The sequence below is a fragment of the Dryobates pubescens genome, chromosome 27 (genome assembly GCF_014839835.1).
Source record: "Dryobates pubescens isolate bDryPub1 chromosome 27, bDryPub1.pri, whole genome shotgun sequence".
In the NCBI taxonomy this organism is placed as follows: domain Eukaryota; kingdom Metazoa; phylum Chordata; class Aves; order Piciformes; family Picidae; genus Dryobates; species Dryobates pubescens.
This window is the reverse complement of record NC_071638.1, coordinates 1,969,596-1,996,428: the sequence shown is the minus strand read 5'-3', so window position 1 is coordinate 1,996,428 and position 26,833 is coordinate 1,969,596. Positions and strand designations below refer to the sequence as shown.

Below are 26,833 nucleotides of genomic sequence, written 5' to 3'. Positions count from 1 at the left end.
AGTTGTTAGACAAATTCAGCAAGAAGTCTTAGAGGCCTTTGAGAGTCCCCACAGCACAAGCATGCTGTCAGAAGTGACAGAAGCTGAGAGTTTCACTACTACTGCCCATGATGGCCTCTACTACCAGCTGCAGAAGTCAGGATCTAGCTACCTCTTACCAGAGAGAAAGCATAGCAGTGTTAGTTACTCCTACAACATGCTTGACACAGGAATCACCATTCTTATCAGACAGACATTACACTAGGGATGAACAGGCTGAAGCTGGCCATAGTTTGGCATTAGCTTAGCAAGGAAATAACAGCAATTTCCCATAGCTATGCAGGAGATTCCTCTATTACTGCACAGTCTCACATCAGCATCGTTATTCTGGATCCCTTTTCCATAGCTGAGCAGGCAAATTGTGAAACTTTTAACAAACAACTGATGAGCTCAGGTTTCATTTCAGTTATCCATTCATTTGATGACCAGTCCAAACACACTTGCCTGACAACAGCTGGCCACCTGTGCAAAATAGGTTTTGAACTTGACCTTCAAGCATGTCCACAATCTTCCCAAAGACGCTGTGGAGGGTCCTTCACCTCTCTAGTTTCCAGTGTGAATCAGAAGCTGGGAAGGAGAGTGGTTGCAAAAGCAGCTTCCAACTTAATTTCCAGAAGCAAATAATCCACAAGGCAGATGAAAAAAGCATTGTACTTCACTGCAGCATTAGGGAGGCTCAGAGAGAACAAAAGACAGAGCTGGAGCAAGAGCTCCAGCCAGAGAATTACACAGTACACTGTGTAACTCAGCTGGTGTGTGTAAAACTTCACATGGCTACATACTTGTATATAGCATGTAATACAGCAAGTGTCAAACAAGTTTGTGCACACAAACAGAGCTGGAAACTGAAAAGTCAGATCATGATTTAAAAAATATATATATAAAACTCAAAATAAGAGGGAGAAATAAAATAAACCCCGGCCCAAGATCTCTGCCTTGCTCTTCATGTTCCTTTGGTCTTGTATTTGGAGTACAAGCAATAGAGAATCCGCATGGTAGACTTCAGGTCTCCCTTCACAACATCTGTAAGACCCAGAAGAAACAACAAAACCAGATAGGAAGCATGAGCAATCACTGGAACAGAAAGACACTGCAACTGCCAAAGACAATCTTCCACCTCCTTCCCCAGTTATAACGTGAACTTAGACAGTCTAACCAGAAGCAACACAGGAACTACAGAGTAGTAAATGATGCACTTATTAAATTAAGGCAAAGGCGGGGGAAGGGATGCTTGCTGGAAGCCTGGATAAATAACACCTGGCAAGAAATAATTATTCACTAGCAGGGAACAGATTAGATAATTTAATAGGTCTATTACAGATTTACTTTGTAATGGTTCTTCTGTGGCAGGAATCATGTTGGTAATTACTCAGTTGTATCATTTCTTTAATTCTTTTTGTGGTGGTTGCTGCAATGTTTCCAGCACATTATGCTGCTCTTGGATGCTTTTCATTTCTTTGGGTTGGGGTTGTTTTTTTTTCCATTTAGGTTTTAGCTTCTGTGCTCTTGGCTAAACAAACTGCCCTTGTATTTCATAACTGCAATAAGAGAGGCTAACTGATTTAGAAGGTTTACTGTTGTCCTTACAGGGCTGTAAATCACTGCAAGAAAGACTACCAATTAAGTACTAGTAAATTAGATCCTTGAACTGTCTAAATAGTGCAGCTGTATAAAGTACCCCTAAATCATACTAAATTCAATCACTATCTGAGGATTATCCTGGTGAACCTAAAGGACCTGTGGATGCTGGCACCAATACTTCCTACACTGATCAGCTCTGTGTCTGAGGCAGTGCAGAATAGCCAGAAGAAAGGAAAGACAGAATGGTTTTAACTCCTTTCTTACAAAAGGTGGATCTCAGCACAGAGTATTCTTTTCAAAGGGAGCATAAATTAGCTTTCCAAAATTCTAGCTCTGTGTAGTATGGCAAAACCCCACAGTTCATGCATGCCCATTGTGTCAACATCATCAAAGCCTCAGCAGAAAAAGAAAACAAAGAAAAACCAAAGTCCTAAACTGTATCCTTGCCTCTCTTATGGTGCCATGGGTTATGGACTAAACACATGCAAGAGAGAGGAACATGAATGTACATTGACTCGGCAAGGGGAGCAGTCGCTTGGGTGTAGGAGATCAACGTTCAGCTCTCAGGTCTGAACTAGGCAGAAGAGCAACTTAAAAACTCTGTGTTTTACATTCAGGAGACCGACCCACCAACTCTTCTGGGTTACAGTGCTTCTGCATTTCAGAACACATTCTGCAAGATGTCTCCCCACACTAAATAACCTTGGGCTTAATGTGTTAAAACTGTTTAGGAGATAGGAGAACAGCCTTCCTTCCCGTTCAGCTGCTGCAAGTTCTCTTGGAGTCGCCACTGTTTGAAATCTTTAACAAATACCAACTACTTGTAAAGCTTAAGTTTATTGTAATGTTGCTAAGATTAGAGCAATACAACATTTGCAGTATAGAAACCTTGCTGAAAATAATTCTCAGCTTTATCACTATTCATTCTCACTGAGCTGCTGTAAGACAACTGTATTATTAACTGTGTCACTGTCACACTGCAGAACCTACTTGGATTACTCCACCATTTGCTAAGCCAGGATGTCAGCAATTCTATTCCAGACAAGTTTCATGTCATGACTCACCTTCAGAGTTCACAGGGAAGTCCAGAAGACCTCCATCTGCCAGCAAGTCCAGTGCAAGGTTAACATTGTGAAGCTGTTGATGAGAGAGAGATTGACTAATACAGCAGGATATATTTTTCACCCAACAGTACAGTGGCCTGAAGATTTTGCAAAGTATTTCTCTAGTGGCTGAAGATACTCATTCATATAATATATACTCATATTCATCTGCTCAGTCTTGATGGAGTGCTTTTCAGGATTTAGAATAGAATAGAATAGAATAGAATAGAATAGAATAGAATAGAATAGAATAGAATAGAATAGAATAGAATAGACCAGGTTGGAAGAGACCTTCAAGATCATCGTGTCCAACCCATCAACCAATCCAACACCACCTAAACAACTAACCCATGGCACCAAGCACACCATCAAGTCTCCTCCTGAACACCTCCAGTGATGGTGACTCCACCACCTCCCCGGGCAGCCCATTCCAATGGGCAATCACTCTCTCTGTATAGAACTTCTTCCTAACATCCAACCTAAACCTCCCCTGGCACAGCCTGAGACTGTGTCCTCTTGTTCTGGTGCTGGCTGCCTGGGAGAAGAGACCAACCTCTGCCTTTCTACAACCTCCCTTCAGGTAGTTGTAGACAGCAATAAGGTCACCCCTGAGTCTCCTCTTCTCCAGGCTACAAATTATCATTTAAAATTGGATGCAAAAAATCCATCTCCCAACAACACCTAACCCATGAGGTGAGCAGAAGAATCCATATATTTTAAACCAGACTTTGCATGTGAACACCTTGTGGTAATAGATGTTTCCACAGGGAAAACAGGCTGGACTCATAACTGGATCTAATAGATGCAAGGAATTTATTTCCATATTTGCTCACCACGTTTGGAACACATTAAAAAACCCCAAACAAACCAAAGTACAAACAGGAAAAGAATTGCAAAGATCAGAAATCTTCCAATCAGCTCTACTTGTGAGCTAGAATTTCATGCTTTAACACACAAAAATGTTTGTAGACAGTAACAGAAGTGATAATACCTTAAACATTCGCAGAATGGCTTGGGTTGGAAGGGACCTTAAAGATCATGTTCATCCTCTTTAACATCGTCATTGATGATCTGGATGAGGGGGTTGAGTCAGTCATCAGCAAGTTTGCAGATGACACCAAGTTAGGAGCAGATGTTGGTCAGTCAGAGGGTGGAAAGGCTCTGCAGAGGGACCTCGACCGACTGGACAGATGGGCAGAGCCCAACAGGATGGCATTCAACAAGTCCAAGTGCCAGGTGCTGCACTTTGGCCACAGCAACCCCATGCAGAGCTACAGGCTGGGGTCAGAGTGGCTGAGAGCAGCCAAACAGAGAGGGACCTGGGGGTGCTGATTGACAGCCACCTGAACATGAGCCAGCAGTGTGCCCAGGCGGCCAAGAAGGCCAACGGCATCCTGGCCTGCATTAGGAATAGTGTGGCCAGCAGGAGCAGGGAGGTCATTGTGCCCCTGGACTCTGCATTGGTTAGGCCACACCTTGAGTCCTGTGTCCAGTTCTGGGCCCCTCAGTTTAGGAAGGACATTGAGACAATTGAAGGTGTCCAGAGAAAGGCAACAAGGCTGGGGAGAGGCCTTGAGCACAGCCCTGTGAGGAGAGGCTGAGGGAGCTGGGGTTGTTTAGCCTGGAGAAGAGGAGGCTCAGGGGTGACCTCATTGCCCTCTACAACTACCTGACAGGTGGTTGTAGCCAGGAAGGGGTTGGTCTTTTCTCCCAGGCAACCAGCACCAGAACAAGAGGACACAGTCTCAAGCTGTGCCAAGGGAAGTTTAGACTCGAAGTGAGGAGAAAGTTCTTCACCGAGCGAGTCGTTCGTCATTGGAATGTGCTGCCCAGGGAGGTGGTGGAGTCACCGTCCCTGGAGGTGTTCAAGAGGGGATTGGATGTGGCACTTGGTGCCATGGTCTAGTCGTAAGGTCTGTCGAGACAGGTTGGACTCTATGATCCTTGGGGTCTCTTCCAACCTTAGTGATGCTGTGATACTGTGATCATCTAGCTCCAACTCTGCCAGCATTGGCAGGAACAGCTTCCACTAGACCAGACCGCTCAAGGCCTCATCCAACCTGGTCTTAAGCACCTCCAGGGAGGGCGCATCCTTGGGCAACCTGTTCCAGTGTCTCACCATCCTCACCATAAAGAATTTCTTCCTGATATCTAGTCTAAATCTGCCCTCCTAAAGCTTAAATCCACTCCCTCTTGTCCTACAAGCCCTTGTAAAAAGTCCCTGCCTGGCTTTCTTGTAGGCCCCCTCCCAGTAGTGGAAGAGCACTAGAAGGTCTCCCAGGAGCCTTTTCCCCCCAGGCTATATTACTCCTGATAAATTAAGCACACATGTATGAATGAAGGCTGAAGGGTTGGGGTTTTCTTCTGATTTTTCCTCACTGTTTCTCTCTACATTCCCCACATCAAAGCAATACCACAGAAATATGCTGTAGTTATAAATTACTTGAGGGTGGTGGAGCAATGGAACAGGCTGCCAGAGAGGTTGCAGTCTCCACCTCTGGAGGCATCCCAAACCCACCTGAATGAATTCCTGGATGATTTACTCTAGGTGATCCCGCTCTAGCAGGGGAGTGGAACTAGGTGATCTATGATTCTATGATCTTTAGAGGTCCCTTTCAATGACACTCTTCTGTGATGTCATTATTAGCTTCTAACAGCTGAAGGGTAGTGGTTTGCTTGGCTAGCAATTAGCAATCTCCCTTCCTCTAATGAAGTTACTAGGTCTAGACAAACTTCAGATTGTCTCTTCGTGCATTCCTTTGGCTACTGAGCACTTTATGCTTTCAGAGGTACATCAGAACTGCTGCCATGCTATCCCCTGTGATTCTTCTGACAATAAGCACAGGAATCCTCCATAGGTAAGCTAAGGAAAAGCTGTGTGTTCCAAAGTAATGCAACAGGTTTATGTTTTACCTAGTCCTCTGGTTTATGATTAACTGAGACTGGCAGTTTGGATTCAGGCTTGTTTGCTTCCTTTGGCAGTCAGGAGACCTTAAGCTCATACAAATCTACCAAGGACCCTCCATACTTTTCATCTCCTGTCTGCACAAAGTTCACCTCTAATTTCAGCCTGATCTATTTGGTGACTACATTCCTTGTCTCAAAGTACATGTCTTTCTAAACATGAGTGCCCACAGTGGGGCTTTCTTTACAGTTACTTGTCAACCCATCCATATGCAGTGCTGTCACCTGGAGCTGGTGGGTGGGTCACATCCCAAACTTCTGCTCCTGCTTTACTCACCCCCCGTGCTCCTCTAACGCAGACTCCTGCCCTCGCTATTTCTTCCTCCTATTTCCACTTCAGTGTCACTGTTTCCATCCCAACTTCCTCTCCTTGTGATTCATTAAGTCTGTGCACCACTCTGACACACCAGGTTTCAGCATCAATGAAAGTTGATGCAACACACTGATCCTAACAGCACCCTTTTTACAACACAAATAATAACGTCTCAGATCTCTCAGATTGCATTCTTATGCTGTATTATACCAATTAATGTCTAAAGTGACAAGGAGTTAGAAAGCACAGGGGAACTGGAAGACATATTTTATGTACAAATGACAGTCAAACTATGGTGACTCAGAATTTTAAGTTGTACTGTCATCCCACTTTTCATCTTGAGATGAGTATCACAGGAGAAACAAATGGTAAATACCACTTTGGCAAACTCCTCAACAGTAAGTCCAGCACTTGGAAGTAACCTTGCTAAAATGAAATTACTAGGATGCAGGGAACTGCACTGAGCCAGGGTCCAAACCCATTATAATAATAAACCAGGTTGGAAGAGACCTTCAAGATCATCGTGTCCAACACCTCAACCAATCCAACCCACCTAAACAACTAACCCATGGCATCAAGCACACCATCAAGTCTCCTCCTGAACACCTCCAATGATGGTGACTCCACCACCTCCCCAGGCAGCCCATTCCAATGGGCAGTCACTCTCTCTGTGTAGAACTTCCTCCTAACCTCCAGCCTAAACCTCCCCTGGCGCAGCCTGAGACTGTGTCCTCTTGTTCTGGTACTGACTGCCTGGGAGAAGAGACCAACCTCTGCCTGTCTACAACTTCCCTTCAGGTAGAGAGCAATAAGGTCACCCCTGAGTCTCCTCTTCTCCAGGCTAAGCAACCCCAGCTCCCTCAGCCTCTCTTCACAGGGCTGTGTTCCAAGCCCCTCACCAACTTCGTTGCCCTTCTCTGGACACCTTCCAGCAAGTCAACCTCCTTCCTAAACTGAGGGGCCCAGAACTGGACACAGGACTCAAGGTGTGGCCTAACCAGTGCTGAGTACAGGGACAGACCTCCCTGCTCCTGCTGGCCACACTGTTCTTGATGCAGGCCAGGATGCTATTGGCCCTCCTGGCTGCCTGGGCACACTGCAGGCTCATGTTCAGCCTACCATCGACCAGCACCCCCAGGTCCCTCTCTGCCTGGCCACTCACCAGCCACTCTGACCCCAGCCTGTAGCTCTGCATGGGGTTGCTGTGGCCAGTGTGCAGAACCTGGCACTTGGATGTGTTCAATCTCCTGCCCTTGGACTCTGCCCATCTGTCCAGCCTGTCGGGGGAGTGGTGTGGCTCAGTTGGTAGCACATAAGACCTTTAATGGGGAAGGTCATGAGTTCAAGCCTGCAGTGGGCACTAGTGTCCTCCCTACTCTAGTCATGAGGTCTGTGGTGACAGGTTGGACTCGATGATCTTTGAGGTCTCTTCCAACCTTAGTGATACTGAATACTGAATACTGTCCAGGTCCCTCTGCAGAGCCTCTCCACCCTCCAGCAGATCAACTCCTGCCCCCAGCTCGGTGTCATCTGCAAATTTACTGATGATGGACTCAATGTCCTCATCCAGATCATCAATAAAGATTTCAAAGAGCATGGGGCCCAGCACTGATCCCTGGGGCACACCACTGGTGCCTGGCTGCCAGCTGGCTGTGGCACCATTCACCACCACTCTCTGGGCTCAGCCTCCAGCCAGTTCCTAACCCATCGCAGTGTGCTCCCATCCAAGCCAGGGGCTGACAGCTTGGCCAGGAGTTTGCTGTGGGGGACAGTGTCAAAGGCCTTGCTGAGATCCAGGCAGACTACATCCACAGCCTCCCCACATCCACCAGGCAGTCACCTGAGCATAGAAGGAGATCAGGTTGGTCAGGCAGGACCTGCCCTTCCTAAACCCATGCTGGCTGGGCCTGAGCCCTTGGCCATCCTGTAAGTGCTGTGTGATTCTTCTCTGAGGCCAGTGACCAGCATGTGCAAGGTAAGCAGTGGAAAGTCTGAGCCCTGATTTGTACCTGAACTGTAGGGGTAATAATTTCTTTAAGAGATCTGTGAGCCTTGAACAGGGCTGGTGCAAAAAAGAGAAAGGTTGTCTATGAAATTTTAAATTAGAAAAAAAAAACCCCAACCACTTTCTCTGAATAAAGGCAATGGAAATATTGAACATTCATTTCCAAGGCAATGGACCAGAGCAAACAAATTTAAAACTGAGGGGAGAAGGAGAAAGGCAAGAAAAACAATTTATAGGAAATGCTTTGATTTTGTTGGATTCAACCCTTCAAAATATATTTCCTTTGTTCCTAGATTGAAGGGGGGGTGGGGGGGAGGAATCTGAATGCTCCTCATACCTTAAAGAGTCATCAACTGACAGCAGAGAATTTTGGACAAGATTTGAACCTACATCTCAGACAATTGTGATTTTAGTAGTTTGGGTGGATGAAAAGCTCCACAAGAGCATTTAGTAATTAGCATGGCATCTGAGAGAACTTTCATTACAAAGAAATGTTGTCCAGGGAGATTAGCTGCAGTGAGGCTGGGAATGAAATGAAAGCTTCACCTGTACGGAAGCGAGGGAAGGAAGGAAGGGGGGGGGGGGGGGAAGGAAGGAAGGGGGGGGGGGGGAAAGGAAGGAAGAGGGGGGGAAAGGAAGGAAGAGGGGGGGAAAGGAAGGAAGAGGGGGGGAAAGGAAGGAAGAGGGGGGGAAAGGAAGGAAGAGGGGGGGAAAGGAAGGAAGAGGGGGGGAAAGGAAGGAAGAGGGGGGGAAAGGAAGGACGAGGGGGGGAAAGGACGGAAGAGGGGGGGAAAGGAAGGAAGAGGGGGGGAAGGAAGGGGAGGGGGGGAAAGGAAGGAAGGGGGGGGGACAGGAAGGAAGGGGGGGGAAAGGAAGGAAGGGGGGGGAAAGGAAGGAAGGGGGGGGGAAGGAAGGAAGGGGGGGAAGGAAGGAAGGGGGGGAAGGAAGGAAGGGGGGGGGGTGGAAGGAAGGGGGGGAAAGGAAGGAAGGGGGAGGAAAGGAAGGAAGGGGAGGGAAAGGAAGGAAGGGGGGGAAAGGAAGGAAGGGGGAAAAGAAGGGGGAAAAGAAGGGGGAAAAGAAGGGGGAAAAGAAGGGGGAAAAGAAGGGGGAAAAGAAGGGGGAAAAGAAGGGGGAAAAGAAGGGGGGAAAGAAGGGGGAAAAGAAGGGGGAAAAGAAGGGGGAAAAGAAGGGGGAAAAGAAGGGGGAAAAGAAGGGGGGAAAGAAGGGGGGAAAGAAGGGGGAAAAGAAGGGGGAAAAGAAGGGGGAAAAGAAGGGGGAAAAGAAGGGGGAAAAGAAGGGGGAAAAGAAGGGGGAAAAGAAGGGGGAAAAGAAGGGGGAAAAGAAGGGGGAACAAGCACCAAACAAAAACCTGCCACTTTTTACCTTCAACAATCTGAAGGTGAAATGTAGCTACAGCTGCAGCTGACCCAAATGAAAAAACCCTACCCATGCCAGCGAGAATTTGAAAACAGATAAAGTATTTCAACATCTTAGATCTGTGGAGGAGGCATTTACACAGGCAGCCCAGCATGCACTACCTCTGGGCTGATGCTACCTTTTGCTTTTAAAGAACAGATGAAATCTGCCTGGCAGAGGCTGAAAAAAAAGGAGCCAAGTAAGTCTGGATGTGTAGATTACAGCCTGAGGGAAGGAAAAGATGTAAATTCTCAAGAGCCTCCTGAGCACAGAAGGAGTTTTCCAAACGTTCTGGTCACGTCTTGATGGAGGTATATTTTTAGGACAGCATAAGGAAACCTATAGGGATCCAGTTCTGCTGTGTAAGGGGTGTCATCCACTTAGAAATATGGTTTGCAGGACAGCCTTGTAAGAGATTGCATACCAATTCCTCATCACACAGAGCCTCTATATTTCACTAGAAGGCTTCAGAGGCATGTATCTGTCAAATAAATGCAAGCAATAATAGCTTGCCTCCCCTGAGATAACACATTTGAAGAAGACACCAACCTGTTCCAGGATATTTTAACATCAAGTACCTGCATTTGTACTGTCCCAAACCACTACCCTGTAAATCCTGTGCACACACATGGCTGACTTCATACACAGCAGCAGTTAAAGCAAGAGGCAGAGCTCTTCACTGGCATATGGAAGACGTTTGAAGCCTCAAGCCCAAAGTAATTAAATAACAACCTACCATCTCCACAGTGCTGGCTGGAGTCAGGAAGAAATCCCTTAAATTCAAAAAGTAACCCTCCAGTTGTCCAATTAACAGAAGTAAGATAACACCATCTGCAAACTAGAGGAAGAACAATCTGTGTATTATTTATGACGTTGGCTTTCAGTGAGGCACTCCAAGAAACGCCATTCTCCTGACAAAAGAACTTCAGTGGCACTCTGGCAAGCAGACAGCCCAATGACTCAAGCCCCTCAAACTTTTTTGACAGTGAACTCTGTATTTAATTACACAGGACTCCCAAGTTCATGTTAGTGAAAATATGACCTTGTAAAAGGACAGCTATTAAAGCACACAGTTGCAGATGTGAAGAAACTTCAGGCGACCACGAGCAGCAAACACATGCCTATGAATAAAAAAGAATTGTGCCTGATGCCTGAGATTTATGACAAAACACTTGCAAAACTTCCTTTCTCTCAGCTGCCAACTGGTAAAACCTAGAAGAGCACTGGAGCACAGCTCTGCTTTTCATCCTCCCAGCATAAATCACAGGGACTGTCACTGCACAGAGGTTTTGAATGCCTGGAGCAAAGCAAGAACAGTGGGCTGATTTCTGCATGAGGGTTTGCAGAAGCATGGACTAAAATGGCACAAGGGACATCCCCAAGCTCATTGCCCACCACTCATTCACCCTTGGGAGAGGTGTGGGAAGGATGTTGCAGTTCCCTGGCTCCATGCAAGCAGCTGTCCACCCTCCCCATAGACACTGGCAGTGGAGGAGGATGATAGAGGAGTGGCTGGTGCCTCTCTTCACTGATGCCCAGGGAGGTGATCTTGAGGTGCCTAATGAGAGCTTCTTGTGCAATTTCATGAGCATTAAAGGAGCTCAGCATCCAGAGGATTTTGGAACTTTGAAATATAATGAAAATTAGACCTTCCCACCATGAAGCAAATCTAGAATTAAAAATCTCTAAGCACCAGCAGTCAACTTGGCTTTTGGTTGAATTGTCAGAGCATCTTTATTTCTATCCCAGTGGAATGAGCATCCAAAGGAGGTGGGCAGACTCTGAAAATTACTTCCTGTAGCATTATGAGGGCAGCATTCAACACAAAGTCAGAGACTAAAGTCTGATACCTGTTGCATGAAGTGAAGGGTAAATGAAGGAAGAGATTAATCCCTTTACATTCCAGCCAGGTCTCAAAGATCAGAGCACTAGGGGCAGCTGGAATTATCTCTTAATAGGGATGCCAATGAAGATGTGTGGCTGCAGGTCTGACACCACACACACTAACAGCCTAGTTTTGCAGTAGGACAAGCATAATTACCTGGGGTAAAATGCACACTCAGTTGTAGGTGAGGCTGCAAATCCTACCAAAAGGTGTCTTTTCTTGGATGGGCAGGGAGGAAAAAGCCCCTCAAGCTGCCCCTATGGCTTTGATGTTGAATTCTCATCTATAAATTGGGTCCAAAAGGGCTAACATTTATACTTCAGTTTTCTATTATTATGTGAAGTGTGGGAGTTGCACAGATATTCCTTGATGGGCCTTTCAGCCTTGATGTCTTCTGCTAGGAACAGTTAACTGTGGCCAGGAATAGTTAACTGCTACAATAAGCAGGAGAAAGGGAAAACCAGGACCATACTTGGCCCCAATCCACATTTCTCCTCAACGTCATCACACCATGGACCCCTGGAACTTCACCCAGCCTCAGTGCCTGTTCTGGCAGGAAACAGCAAAGCTCATCACAATTGTCTGTTTCCAACAATCTGAAGCTAGAAATAATGGTTGCTGTGCCACGTTTCAAATGGCTACAACCGAAAGGAGGAATCCTGACGGTGAAGTGAAACGCTCAAGTGGCTGACAAAGCATGGTGAACGTGCGGCTTAGAGCAGGGTACCTGAGATTCGAGGTCTTTCAGATTTAATCCTAATTTTCCAATGTGCTGGTTGACAAACTGCAAAAATACCTAAAGAAAACAGAAGAGGAGGAGAGGGTGGAAGAAAAATATCCATTTATTTTTTATTTTCGCCAGTGCAGTCACAAATTGCTTTGCTTCACAAATTTTGGTGTGTGTTAGAAAAGTAAATTACCTTTTTTACAGCATCCAGTTTATCTGGAGCACGGCTAAATAATTCATCGAAGGCATCGTCCTCTGTATCAAAACAACATTGATTAGTATTTGGAAGGACTGTCAGATCAGAGTTGCCCCAGAAGGATGAAGCTGCTCATACCTTACAAACCAAGGAGGAAAAAAGGCACAGGGAGATGGGGGGAAAATTCTGATTTTCTATTTATCAGAGGACAGAGCGAGAAGCTTCCCTTCAGCCTGGCTACATCAGAGAAAACAATTTACTTCGTTCACCTCAGAAATTTTTGCCTGCAGAGGCTCTCAAGAGTCATGCTGCCACCAGAATGAGCAATGGCTGAGTTTCACATCTCCCCAGTCTGCCTCTTCTCAGTTATGCTTTTTAACCTTGAACCTCTGAGCTAAAAGATTGTGTCCTGGGTTGAGCCTCCGGCTCAGGACAGAGCGCAGGATTTACCCCAGAGGAGTTAACAGTAACACTTGTACACAACTGGAAGTTAAATAGAAGTCATATTTACAAAAGTAAACAAAGTACAAAAGATATTGAGGGAAAAGGATGCATACAACCAGGCAGGCCTCGTGAGGCAGCAAACAACAGCTTCCTGCCAGCCAGCCTCCCTCCCACACAGCCAGAAGAGAACGCAGCAGCTAAGAGCCAAAATGCCCAGAGCCAAGAGAGACCTGGCCAGAAGGTCTGCTCTTCATATAGGGATAACACAGGAAGAGGAATGGAATAACATCACACAGTATCTGATGCCTCCCTCTGGGGACTTCCCACCCCCACGGGGGAGTTCCATCTCTCCGGCATAACAGTTAATCCTTAACCTACAACGTATGGTAATCAGAGAAGAAGAGCTCTACATTGTACTGCTCTCCCCCAACAGAAGTGTCAGCTACATCAAATTCACAGGAAACCAGTCCCCCTCCCATACAAAGATCCACAAAGTGTATTTGGGTTTGGCAACACTGTCCTTCCTCTGAAAATTCACAGACCTCAACAGCAACTGGTGCCGCCAGCCAGCTTAAAGGCAGGCACCCAGCCAGGGCCAGAGAGCTAGCATGAGTGTAGAGATTGCCAAGGAGATGAGATTGACTCTGCAAATGCCCACCCTCGCCTTCGTTTTCAGAATCCTGGAATTATTGAGGCTGAAAAAGATCTCTGAGATCATCAAGTCCAGCCTATGACCCAAAACCATGACACTGGCTAAACCATGCCACCAAGTGCCACATCCAACCTTGTCTTAAAGACCTCCAGTGATGGCAATTCCACCACCTCCCTGGGCAGTCCATCCCAGAGCCTAATCAGCATTTCTGTGGAGAGGCTGAGGGAGCTGGGGTTGCTTAGCCTGGAGAAGAGGAGACTCAGGGGTGACCTTATTGCTCTCTACAACTACCTGAAGGGAGGTTGTAGACAGGCAGATGTTGGTCTCTTCTCCCAGGCAACCAGTACCAGAACAAGAGGACACAGTCTCAAGTTGCGCCAGGGGAGGTTTAGGCTGGAGGTTAGGAAGAAGTTCTATACAGAGAGAGTGATTGCCCATTGGAATGGGCTGCCTGGGGAGGTGGTGGAGTCACCGTCACTGGAAGTGTTTAGGAGGAGACCTGATGGGGTGCTTGGTGCCATGGGTTAGTTGTTTAGGTGGGTTGGATGCTATGATCTTGAAGGTCTCTTCCAACCTGGTTTATTCTATTCTAGTCTAGTCTAGTCTAGTCTAGTCCCTAACCTAAACCTCCCCAGCACAGATCGTACCACGCCCTCTTGTCCTGTCACTGGTTGCCTGTGAGAAGAGCCTGACCCCCACCTGACTACAACTTCCTTTTAGGTCTCCTCTTCTTCAGGCTGACCAACCCCAGCCCCCTCAGCCTTTCCTCATACGACTTTCCCTCCAGCCCCCTCATCAGCCCGGTCACTCTCAGCACAGGATTAGTGAGAGCAGACCACTTCACCTCACTATCCCAGCCACAAGACTGCTCTGATTCAAGAATGAACAATGAAACACACTTAACAATCAAGGGCACTCTGGCAGCACAACTAAATAGGGAACTGATTTTTATAGTGCAGGAAAGCAAAAGGTAGCTTTGCTTGTGGAAGATTCCTCTCGGAAGGCTCCACTGTGAAAGGGTTTTCACTGGTTACTCCATTCTCCCCATCAAGGGACTGCCACAGGAGCAATGTCAAGGAAAAGGTGATTCTATCAAATAAATCACTGAGGAGCAATCTGAAACCCATGACAGTCTCACATCCTAGAGTACCCTCTTCTGGAGGTGGACATGTTTCACACCCTACAAACACCAAGGGTAAGAACTCTGGGGACACTGTTTATACCGAGCTGACATCCATAACTGAGTACCAACAGGCTTCAAAACGCTCATTTGCAAACTGTGGAAAGGAAAATGCCTTGAAACTGGCATCAACAAAAAGCTCAGTTCTCAAGCCATTATGCTCACAAATAGTTCCAAGAGTGAAAGAGGTCAAGGTGTAAACCCAAGACAGATTTATTTCAGTTAGCAAAGATCTTCAAAGATCGAGTGCAACCGTTATCTAACTCTGCCACGTCTGGCACCAAACCACATCCCTCAGCACCTCATCTCTGCATCGTTTAAACACCTCCAGGGAGGGGATTCAACCACCACTCTAGGAGTCTTTTTCAGTCTTTGAGAATCTTTTCAAGGAAGAATTTTCTTCTAGTAGCCTACCTAAACCTCCCCTTTTACTGGGCCCCTCAGTTTGGGAAGGAGGTTGACTTGCTGGAGAGTGTCCAGAGAAGAGCAACAAAGTTGGTGAGGGGTTTGGAACACAGCCCTGTGAGGAGAGGCTGAGGGAGCTGGGGTTGCTTAGCCTGGAGAAAAGGAGACTCAGGGGTGACCTTATTGCTCTCTACAACTACCTGAAGGGAGGTTGTAGCCAGGTGGGGGTTGGTCTCTTCTCCCAGGCAGCCAGCACCAGAACAAGAGGACACAGTCTCAGGCTGCACCAGGGGGAGTTTTAGGCTGGAGGTTAGGAGGAAATTCTACACAGAGAGAGTGACTGGCCATTGGAATGGGCTGCCTGGGGAGGTGGTGGAGTCACCATCATTGGAGGTGTTCAGGAGGAGACTTGATAGGGCGCTTGGTGCCATGGTTTGGTTGATTAGGTGGTGTTGGATGATAGGTTGGACGCGATGATCTTGAAGGTCTCTTCCAACCTGGTCTATTCTATTCTAGTCTATTCTACTCTACTCTACTCTACTACTTGAGGCCATTTGCCCCTCTCAGGTTTTCTCTGTTGGTTCATCAACCCAATGCTTCATTTCTCGTTTCACCTCCCATCTGCTGCCCGCAATCCATAGACAAAGTCACCACCGCATTTCCAAGCCCTATTGTGCCGATATGAACAGACATCAGCAGAGTACACTTGGAGAAAAACAGCGAGAGAAATGCATGAATCTCCATTACCTCTAGTGGGAGCCCACAGATTTTATCAGGAGGTAGAAATGGGTTAGAGTATGGGGTATAATAGCGAAACACTGAACGTGGCAAAGGCAGTACTTACCTGACTGAGCTCCTAAATTCTTTCTAAAAGTGCAATAAAAAGCAAGAATTAGAAAAAGCATTCAGTAGAACTAATCTTATTCATAAGCAAGGCTTATCTGGGGCCCCAGCTCTCTCGTAACGCAGGAGACAAGGCACAAAGCACCATTAACTGTGGGCCAGAGTAACTTTTCAGGAGAGATTTTTAAGTGCTGTGTATATCTGCATAAGCTCCCAGAATTGTCTATATGAGAGTTTAACTGCCCCACAGACCAAGGAGCATTTCTTTTATAAGCACAGTTCACAACATCCTCTTCCAATAAGCTGCTCATGATATTAGAGTTTGAAGACACTCTAGCATATAAAAGATGAGAGTAGGAAAATTACTTTCTAGTTTCTGAAATGATGTCCATATTTTGTCAGTATGTAAATGGCATCCTACTACTTACCTCCTTTATAATCATGGCAGTATATCACAAACTCAGCAAGGTCAAACCTTGCTTTCACAGTAAAATGAGAGCAGAACTGCCTCACGACTCTTTGTTGTGACACAAGAGAAATTAAAGTAGTTTTAAAAGCACTGTGACTTTGGAAAGTTTCCAGGTGAGTCCGGGAAAGGCACATTTCCAGCACTCAGTTTTTAATATTATATTTGCCATTGCACTCCACAGCAATGACAAACAATCAGCCCCTGAAACAGCCATACATATCATTACAAGAAAGAATAAATTATATATGCATATAACAAGTCAAGAAGGGCATTATCCCATCATCACAGGATGTTAGGGGTTGGAAGAGACCTCCACGGAGATCAAGGAGTCCAACCCCCCTCCCAGAGCAGGACCATAGAATCTAGCACAGGTCACACAGGAATGCATCCAGATGGGTCTTGAAAGTCTCCAGAGAAGGAGACTCCACAACCTCTCTGGGCAGCCTGTTCCAGTGCTCTGTGAAACTCACAGTGAAGGAGTTCTTCCTCATGTTGAGGTGGAACCTCCTGTGCTGGAGTTTATATCCATTGCCCCTTGTCCTATCACAGGGTTCAACTGAGCAGAGCCTGTCCCCTCTCTCCAGCCCCCAGATATTTACATACATTTATTAAATCCCCTCTCAGTCTTTTCTTCTCCAGACTAAAAAGCCTCAGGTCTCTAAGCCTCTCCTCATAGGGCAGTACTCCAGTCCCTTAATCATCCTGGTAGCTCTCCTTTGGACTCTCTTGAGTAGATCCCTGTCCCTCTTGAACTGGGGAGCCCAAAACTGAATGCAATATTCCAGGTGAGGTCTCACCAGGGCAGAGTAGAGGGAGAGGAGAACCTCCCTTGATCTGCTGGACACACTCCTCAATGCACCCCAGGATCCCATTGGCCCTCTTGCCCACAAGGGCACGTTGCTGACCCATGGATATCTTGTTATCCACCAGGACTCCCAGGTTCCTTCTCCATGGGGCTGCTCTCTAGCAGATCACCTCCCCACCTGTACTGATGCAGTTTGTTATTCCTTCCCAGATCTGCACCTATCATTAGGTTACTCTTTGAAAAGGGGGAAAAAACCACCAAAACAAAACAAAGAAACCAACAGCCAGTTGTCATGCATATGCATGCCTGAGCTTTATGTTTTTTGTCATCATCATGATCCCAGCTACTTTTTCTCAGGCAGAAAACACCCACAGTATTTCCTTTCTGATTGACAGTGTAAACCCCAGCTATAACCCCTCTTACTTGTTTTCTGTGATGCATTCCACCGCATTTGCTGTCTTCAATCCTCTGGAGGTGTTCTGTTGAAAACACAGGAAGTATTTTTGGTTCTGTTACCCAAAAAAACCCACAATAAAATAAATCTCCAAGCATTAATAAGATTTGCATTGCTTATTTGTTGCCTTAATATGAATACCAAAGGGCATTTTTTCAGCAAGTCCTCTACAATTAGCACAGGTGCTCTGAGATGCTGCTGCTCGCTTCTGCTTTCTTCACTTTCCAGCCAGAAGTTACAAACTTCCCCCATCAGAGGAAGTCAAATGAAAAAGCAGAGAGTCCCTTCAGCTGGTGAAGTTCAGAGGCTGGCATGTTCACCTGGAGACCTGATGAGACAGCATCAGGCTTCTCTGGGCAGGCAACAATTTCCTTGCACACCTCAGTGCATTAAGAAGCCTTCAGCTTTACAGCACTGGAGATGGTCACCTCTGCTTATAACCACCTGTTGTAGTTTGAGCTGGGTGCCCCCCTGGTGCATTCACTTCCTGTGTCCAGAAGTCCAGCCCAGAGGGATGGACACAGGAAATTGTGTATTCCCTACCATAATTCTTTGCACCACTATAAGATCCAGTGCGGGGTCTGGCACTTCCTCTTTCCTTCCCTCTCCGAGACTTGGTAACTGGGGGAGAGATCTCCCGGCCATGGGCCTGATTGGGCCCAAGGCCACAGGGGGATGGGCAGTCTCAGGCCTGGCCAGCTGAGACTAGCCCAGCAGAGGGAGGGGGAAGAAGGAGCCCTGGGGGTTTTGGATGCACCCTCAGGTGGGGATGGGATCTTTCTTTGTCACTGCGCTTTGGGTTTTCTGTAACATTCACTGCTTTCTATTTAAACTTTCATCACCTTTGCAATCCGTTTGTCTGAGTCGTTATTTCTGCCTGTGGTGGGGAGGGGACCTGCCCCAACCCATTACACCACCTCACACCATGGTCTGCCACCCATGATGAACCTCCCTGCAGAGGGCTTAGGTTTTTTGGGCCACTTAGATATAGATTAACAATTCTTACTATTTCTGGAGCGCTTTGGGGCGTGGTGGTGTTGGCTTAACCTTTGCACTCCACCTTAAAGCGCTTTTCCAGCTGAAACGATTCTATAGTATGCCACAAAACATCAAAAAGCCTCCTAGTGCTTCAACCCAGCTTGCAGTCCAAAGAAACAGCAGAGCCTGGGTACGCCTGCTGCTTTATTCAGGCACCTGCCAAGCATATCTCGCCAAAGAAAAGTCCTCAGTGTTTGCCACTGTCATCTTTCAGGCAGCAAAAAATGGCAAGTCCTTCCTGAAGTCACATTTTGCAAGAAGACCAGGCCTCCTCTGGTCTCCCTTGGGCTGCCTGAACATTTCCCCCTTCCTGCCTTTGACCCTTTCTCCAAGCTATGCCTTCATGGGTTTTCCTCACCTTTCACCTAATGATTACCATTCCCATGAGGGGCATTGATTTCTCCTACAGGGATTCAGTTCACTACCCCAGCCCCATCATATCCTTTGCATCTCTTCTTTCTCAGGGTTAACAGCTTTAGCCAATGCTGCGGTTTCATAGATAATGCCTCCAAGTTCTGTGCAGCCCAGGCACTCACAAGCCACATGGACTAGACACTAGAATGAGGGCTGCTTACTTCAGGTCTGGGTTGTCACTGACCATAGGCAACAAGGCACAGCATGGACTTCCATTACAGTATCACAGCATAACTAAGGTTGGAAGAGACCTCGAGGATCATCGAGTCCAACCTGTCTCCACAGACTTCATGACTAGACCATGGCACCAAGTGCCACATCCAATCCCCTCTTGAACCCCTCCAGGGATGGTGACTCCACCACCTCCCTGGGCAGCACATTCCAATGACGAACGACTCTCTCCATGAAGAACTTTCTCCTCACCTCCAGCCTAAACCTCCCCTGGTGCAGCTTGAGACTGTGTCCTCTTGTTCTGGTGCTGGTTGCCTGGGAGAAGAGACCAACCCCTTCCTGGCTACAACCACCTTGCAGGTAGTTGTAGAGGGCAATGAGGTCACCCCTGAGCCTCCTCTTCTCCAGGCTAAACAACCCCAGCTCCCTCAGCCTCTCCTCACAGGGCTGTGCTCAAGGCCTCTCCCCAGCCTTGTTGCCCTTCTCTGGACACCTTCAAGTGTCTCGATGTCCTTCCTAAACTGAGGGGCCCAGAACTGGACACAGGACTCAAGGTGTGGCCTAACCAATGCAGAGTCCAGGGGCACAATGACTTCCCTGCTCCTGCTGGCCACACTATTCCTAATGCAGGCCAGGATGCCATTGGCCTTCTTGGCCACCTGGGCACACTGCTGGCTCATGTTTAGGCAGCTGTCAGTCAGTACCCCCAGGTCCCTCTCTGTTTGGCAGCTCATTAGGTACCAGAGAAACCACTCCTGAAGTTCTCAGGTGGGACAGAGCCACAATGGCTACCATTGCAGAACCAAAGCCAAGCTGTCTCTCCATGGCACTTTTAAACCTCCTAATGTGACACACATAGCTCAAGGGCATGCCTTGTTTCAGTTCCAGTTATGATCCTCCAAGTTAGCTCATGCCATACAGACCACATGCTGGACTCCCAACACCACCGAATTGCAAACCCTCTGTTAAAACTGTAAACACAGCAGTGCTAACCTTTGCAATATATCCCAAACCGAGACATTTGATGTCGTCCTGAAGTACCGGAGCAAAACCAAAGAGGAAGAAAGCACACAGATCTTGGCTCAAAGAGAAAACCACCAAAATGGGACCCCAAAGGAAGAGAGGTAAGAAATCCCTCCCCCTAAAGAAATAAATCCCCAGAAGGTTTCTATTTTAATACACTCAGGCAGTAGAAAAGAATAGAATAGAGTAGAGTACAGTAGAGTAAAGTAGAGTAGAGTAGAATAGAATAGACCAGACCAGGTTGGAAGAGACCTTCAAGATCGTCGTATCCAACCTATCAACCAATCCAACACCACCTAAACAACTAACCCATGGCACCAAGCACCCCATCAAGTCTCCTCCTGAACACCTCCAGTGATGGTGACTCTACCACCTCCCCAGGCAGCCCATTCCAATGGGCAATCACTCTCTCTGTATAGAACTTCTTCCTAACCTCCAGTCTAAACCTCCCCTGGTGCAGCCTGAGACTGTGTCCTCTTGTTCTGGTGCTGGCTGCCTGGGAGAAGAGACCAACCTCTGCCTGTCTACAACCTCCCTTCAGGTAGTTGTAGAGAGCAATAAGGTCACCCCTGAGTCTCCTCTTCTCCAGGCTAAGCAACCTCAGCTCCCTCAGCCTCTCCTCATAGGGCTTGTGTTCCAAACCCCTCACCAACTTTGTTGCCCTTCTCTGGACTCACTCCAGCAAGTCAATATCCTTGCTGGAACGAGTCCAGAGAAGGGCAACAAAGTTGGCAAAAAAGCAGAACGTCTCTTTGCTTCTTTGCAAAGGTCAACAGCTGTTTCCAGTTTGGACTGTTCCTTTTTTTTTCTGATGAAGAAAACCCAGCAGAGTTTTTCTACCCTTTTAAAGACACAAGATCTGAACTATGCACAAGCAGCAGTCAAGTCCAGCAAACTCAGAAATGAAACGTCACAGTTCACAGGTAATCCAAGCATCTCTTTCACAGCTGAGCACACATTGCTCCCTAATTCTAAGCACAAATAACAAATACTGAAATTATAGTTACCTCAATGGTGATTGTTTCCACTTGAACACCTGAAGGTATGGGCAGGTTGGGTTCAAAGTGCTTTGCTATTGCAACCAGAAGATGCAATGTGCTCAGCAGGTCCTTTGTCAAGATAGCTGTGCCATGTGAAAAGAGAAAACAACCTTTGATGTGCAAAGCAAGTAAACCTTACTCTGACAACATGAACTCTCCCTATGCAGAGGAGAACCTGGAAGTCATGCAGGGCCGTAACAGAGGTGGGACATCTGATTGGGGTTTCTATATGTCCACAGTTCAGCAATGCCACACTTTGCAAGTCCTTTCTATGAGACACAGATGCTAAGAACTGTTAAGTGGTGCACAAGACACACATTTACACAGTGCAGCTTGCACAACCCAGTCAGGATCAGATATTCCCATCTCACTTCTGATTCAAGCCTGAAAACAGGCTGCTCAGTTACATTTCTGGCACCTTTTTGCCTCATAGCAGCCTTACAGCAGAGGAGGCCCCCCGACAGATAGTTTCCTCCACTGTCACTTTCTGCACCTACATTCCACACTCCATTTCAGCTGGCTTTCTTCTAGTTGCAAAGACTTCGCCACAGCTTCCAGAATCACAGAGAGTTTCTGTCGCTGCTTTGTTTCTGTTAACGCGATCTCATCAACATCCAGCTTGAGAGACCCTAGGTTTTCTGTTGACAGAAAGAAGATGGAGGTGTTTGAGCACCACCAGAGGAGAAAAATTAAAACCAAATCAGAAACACAACATGGCAGCAAAGCACAAAGTCTTGCTTTAAACATTCGATACCGCTTAACAGCTTCCACATGCCCATACACCCTGAGCGCTCTGAAAGCCTCAGTAAAAGCAGTGAAGCTCTGCAAAAGGGAAAGGACTCAAGACATCCCCTGCAGCATCATCCCCCAACCCTAGCAATCCATGTCCCTCCTTTTTCTGGTGTAAGCTACAGGAACCCAACAAGAGAATCTTTTCTGTGGGTACAAAGCTCAAATAAACTCACACATACAGAATAAATCCCGGCTCATTTCTTAGGCAAGTAAGCCACAAAAATAAGCCAATCCTGTTCACAGTGCTGCCTTCAACCTTGGTGAAAAAGATACCATCTGGAAGGCATCCCCAAAGAAAGTGGAAAAAAAAAAGACAAAATAAGGAGGGACAGGAGAGATGGAGAAATAAAACTAGATCAATAGGCTTGTCCATGAGGTAACATCTTTATACAAGCACTTCATAGTGCAGAGAGCCTCCTAGATGTTCATCAGTTCCAGTCTAGTGCTTTAGAGGCCTGTAATATCACACTTCAGAGTTCACCTTTCTATTATGTTAACCATCAGGCAAAAAGACTTTCTTAGAAGAATCTTATAAAAACCCTAGTAGCTCATCAGGCATTTGTTCAGAATGACAGCTGTCACAGATGGCTCACAGCTTTCTCTTCTAGCAGGAAGCAAGACAGCTCACAGCTACCGTGATCCAGGAGGGTTTATTCTATCATCTGGAAGCTCCTCCATGATGTGTTTGTGAGATACACTCAAAGCAGCAGCTTACCCAGAAGATGATGAAGTACAATTCCATCATACAGATCTTCTTCCAAACTTTTAACTACTATGTGCTCCTCTTTCAGAGTTGTGTTGATCCAGTCAATCAACAACTGCAGAGAAAACAAAGCGGCCACTAATTATATTCTCCCTGTAATTACACTTGATCCTGTTCCCACAGTATAGCACTCAGTGCTCTGCTGCATTTCACCTACTCTTCAGTCCCTTATCTCACACCTTGGGTTGTTCTCTGCCTCCACTTCCCTCCTTGTGCTCTTTGGTTGCTGTTTGAAAGGGAAATGAAGTACTAGTTCTCCCGAGCTGTGAAGTGAAATAGATGCCTCATGTAATATGTCTCTGACTTTTGTAGGAATAGTTATACATGCAGAGAGACTCTGTGCCCATTGCCATAAAGAAAAAGGCTTCAGAGTAGACTTCCAAACCCCTGCTTTTGTTAACCATCACAGAGTTCACACAAATTCAGTGGTCAAACAGAATCCTGTAAGAATGTATTGGTTGTTTCTCACAGGACTCCATGTTACCAGCCCTCCTCCCCCTCCTCTCCTAGTTTTGCTCTCATTTTCGTTCTGCAATTCCCTACTAATCTGTCCCAAATACCTTTCCTGGGAGGAAAGCAAAAGAAACCAGCACAGCACTCTGTTTGTGTTGCTTTCTGATGTGGCAGCCGCCCTTTCCAATATCCTTCCTGCCTTTGCAAAGGGAAATTGCTCAGGAAGCCAAAGCCTGGCTACAGCTGGAAATGAACCACATTCCCAGTGACATCCCTTGGCCCTGCAGTCGTTTTCTTGACCACTGTGCTCCTACACAGGTGACCAAATTTGCTCCTCATCACTTTCCCAAGCATGTGTTTCACCCACATATGATGATGATAGAAACAGAAGATGAACTGCTGAAACAGAACTGGAAAGCAGTAGCCCCAGCTGGCTGCTACAAAGAGCCTTTAAAAGAGGGATGAGTATTGCTTGCATTGCTACAAGTGGAGGTTCTTGTGTGGATAATATCCTTCTCACTTGCTGTAAATGGGAAAAATTAATAGCAGGTCCCTAGAAGTTGCCCAACAGCAGCAAAAATGTAAAAAGAAATTTGGGGAAGAAAAAATAATAATAATAAAAAGAGAAATCTCTGAGCTGCTCAAAACCACCCCAAGAAACAAGATTGCCTGGAACCAGCACCTGCCCAAACTAAGAATCTGTCAAGGTGTTTGTAATATACTTCCTCAGCTAAGAAGTAAAACAGTTTCTGGGGCAGAAAGCTGTGCTCCTCAGCTAGTGCTTGGAAGTCAAGATCTGGCAGTGCCTGAGATGTGTGAGTGATAAAGCAGTAGCCCAGACCTAATGGTGCCAGCAGGTGAGGGTGGAAAAGCCAAGAATTCTGCTGAGCACAGATGTAGAAGACCCCTTGTTTGCTGTCTGGGCTCTAAACAGCCCCAGCCTGCAGCTCACACAACTCTGCATCCTGTCCTGTGGTCGGGGCCCTGCTCAGCTGCACAGCAGGGCACTGTGTCTGAAAATGAGGAGAGAGGGAAAGGAGAAAATTAATACTTCAAGATGTTTGCTATGGGCCTCTAAATGTAACCATTTTCTATTCTCACATGCAACTGATGCTTTAATAAGTACAGCAATACATTTCAGATTCCTTGGTTTCCCAAAGTCACCTGAAAATGAAAGAGCAGTGGAACAGATTCTTTCTCCCAAGCAAGCTTCTTTGTTTTCCTTCCTTTTCCCTTGATAATACCTCCCTGACCCCTCCTCCACCCCAGCCCCTTCTCTAGAGGAACTATGACGTCTTTAGGTTAATGGGCACACAGGGGACCCTTGGAACCCAATTTCCACCTCCTCATGATCTGAAGAAATTAGATGGCAAACAACATTGTTTGAAGAGATTGACAGGAGTTGGAGTAAGCACTGAACCTGACAGAAACCTTCATAAACTAAGAAAAGCTCTTCACTTTTGACAGTCTGCAAAGAATAAATTCAGTGTCTCTGCAGACAGCATAATTGCTTTTTGCAGCACCACCACCTCCCAGATTTTCTCCTTTGTATCAAAACACTGTGAAAGCCTGGCCAAAAAAAATTAAACCTCTGTGCTCCAGTGTGCATGGAAAGTAAAGGAAATGCAATACAGAAATGCCACATAATGCACACACCAGCACAGAGCCTAAAATGGCTTTTATTCTATTTACAGCAACTTTACCCTCTCCATAATGCAAGAAGTGCTGGTCTCTTCTTGCATGCCACTTTTCTTCCTGGAATGTCACCCTTCTAGGCTTTCCCTGGCCCAGGCCAGCAGGGAAATGCAGTGAGTGAGCACACAGGGGAGGCTTTCAAAATTACTTGGACATAAAACCACAAAATAGCATTCTTCCTTCAAAGTTACCTCAAGCAGACAATTACAATGAAGTAGCAACTGGGTACTTCTGGTGTGGCTCATCCATATGTCCCAAGTTAGGAGAGGTCTCACGTAAGAAGAAACTCAATTTTTAACTCTACACTTCATTTTACACACAGCAGTGACCACTCTTGGGTGGTGCAGGCATTTGAAGCTCAGTCCTGTATGGCTCCAGCCACCCTGGCACTGTGCTTGAGCAAAAGCTCTTGCTTGCTTGTGTGGAGCCCAAGTACCAAAAGCAGAGTTTGTCCTGATCTGTAGAGTGGAGGACTGGAGCCAAAGAGTTGGGCGATTTGCAGGGCTGAGCATTACTCAACAAGTTAAAGCAACTTGAGGTGAGGCTTAAGCAATATAGTAAAAGAAGCAGTACCAGCTTTAATTCTTCCAATTTGGGGTTTTTGCTTGAGGTTGGTTTTATGAATTTCTTCTTCTCACCTATGAAAGGAAGCAAACAAGATACATTACAAATATTAGGTGTGACTAATGCACGCTTGCTGTGAAATCTGCTATCATTTTACTATTACTCAGTATCACCCATTCCCACGTGCAGAAACACTTCTTTTCTTCATATAATTGCTTCCTTATGGGTGAGAAAATGGTATAACAGAGGACCAAGACTGCTGTTCAAATTAGCTGATTGGAATTACATTGAAGCAGAAGATCTGGATGGATAATTAATGAGACAGGCAAACATACTTGTATGACATTTGAATTTCAGTTAAAGAACCAGCTAGAATTTGTGTTGCTTCGTGACCTGTCTCTAGAGAGCCAGCAGCCAAATTGCACTCCCAAAGCTTCCTCACTGCTGGTACAATCGTGGGACCACTGCAGAAGAGTACACAATTATATACAGAGCACATTTGCTGCTTGGTTCTTCAGGTCATTCTTTGGACCTTTTTCTGTCCTGACTCGTACAGTCCATACCTTGAGCGATGACATTCTCAGCTAGCAATTCATGAAGTTCAGGAGGCTGTATAAATGCATTTAAGAAGTCTGGGTCCATTGTCTGTTCTCACTCCTGGTAAACTGCTGAAAAACAAAATAATAAACATATATATATGGAAAAGGAACATGAGCAAAGGCATGTAAAGACCAAAACCATGAAGAACACAAAGCAAAGCAAATGGACTGGGTTTTTTTCAGCTACTATTTCATGAGGGATGGATTGCTCATCAAAAAGAAATCTGAACAGTTATTTAAATGTACCTAAACAAAAAAAAAGACAAAAAGAACTTTCCTTTGTTTTCTGTTAATTGCCAAAACATAGGGAAAAGCCCTGAAGTATTAAAACTTGCCTTGAATCCATCTCATTCTGTTTTATCTGGATTAGACCTGCCTGGAGGATGTGGGGCAGGCTGTGGATGTAGTCTACCTGGACCTTAGCAAGGCCTTTGACACCGTCCCCCACAGCAAACTCCTGGCCAAGCTGTCAGCCCATGGCTTGGATGGGAGCACACTGCAATGGGTTAGGAACTGGCTGGAGGCTGAGCCCAGAGAGTGGTGGTGAATGGTGCCACAGCCAGATGGCAGCCAGGCACCAGTGGTGTGCCCCAGGGATCAGTGCTGGGCCCCATGCTCTTTAACATCTTTATTGATGATCTGGGTGAGGGCATTGAGTCCATCATCAGTAAATTTGCAGATGACACCAAGCTGGGGGCAGGAGTTGATCTGCTGGAGGACAGAGAGGCTCTGCAGAGGGACCTGGACAGGCTGGACAGATGGGCAGAGTCCAAGGGCAGGAGATTGAACACATCCAAGTG

General features: G+C 46.4%; 1 protein-coding gene across 1 annotated transcript; it reads right to left on the bottom strand.

Moving 5' to 3' along the window:
• Nucleotides 1-982: 982 nt before the first annotated feature.
• On the bottom strand, nt 983-26,096 carry PARVG (parvin gamma). Its single transcript, XM_009909151.2, has 12 exons — nt 25,998-26,096; nt 25,444-25,508; nt 22,675-22,777; nt 21,665-21,805; nt 21,135-21,250; nt 17,451-17,506; nt 15,755-15,777; nt 12,227-12,288; nt 12,034-12,102; nt 10,158-10,259; nt 2,685-2,757; nt 983-1,062 (listed from the first exon to the last, which is right to left on the bottom strand). The coding sequence occupies exons 1-12, from the start codon at nt 26,074-26,076 to the stop codon at nt 983-985; spliced, it is 969 nt and encodes a 322-aa protein (XP_009907453.2). The 5' UTR covers nt 26,077-26,096.
• Nucleotides 26,097-26,833: the final 737 nt, after the last annotated feature.

Bases quoted from the DNA above. Each gene is read 5' to 3' on its own strand.
- PARVG (XM_009909151.2), bottom strand. From the start codon at position 26,076: ATGGACCCAGACTTCTTAAATGCATTTATACAGCCTCCTGAACTTCAT. The intron at 22,778-25,443 runs GTACTGCTTCTT...TTTTCTCTGCAG, and splicing joins AATTGGAAGAATTAAAGCTG to TTGTTGATTGACTGGATCAA. The intron at 21,251-21,664 runs GTAGGTGCAGAA...CACATGGCACAG, and splicing joins GCTGAAATGGAGTGTGGAAT to CTATCTTGACAAAGGACCTG.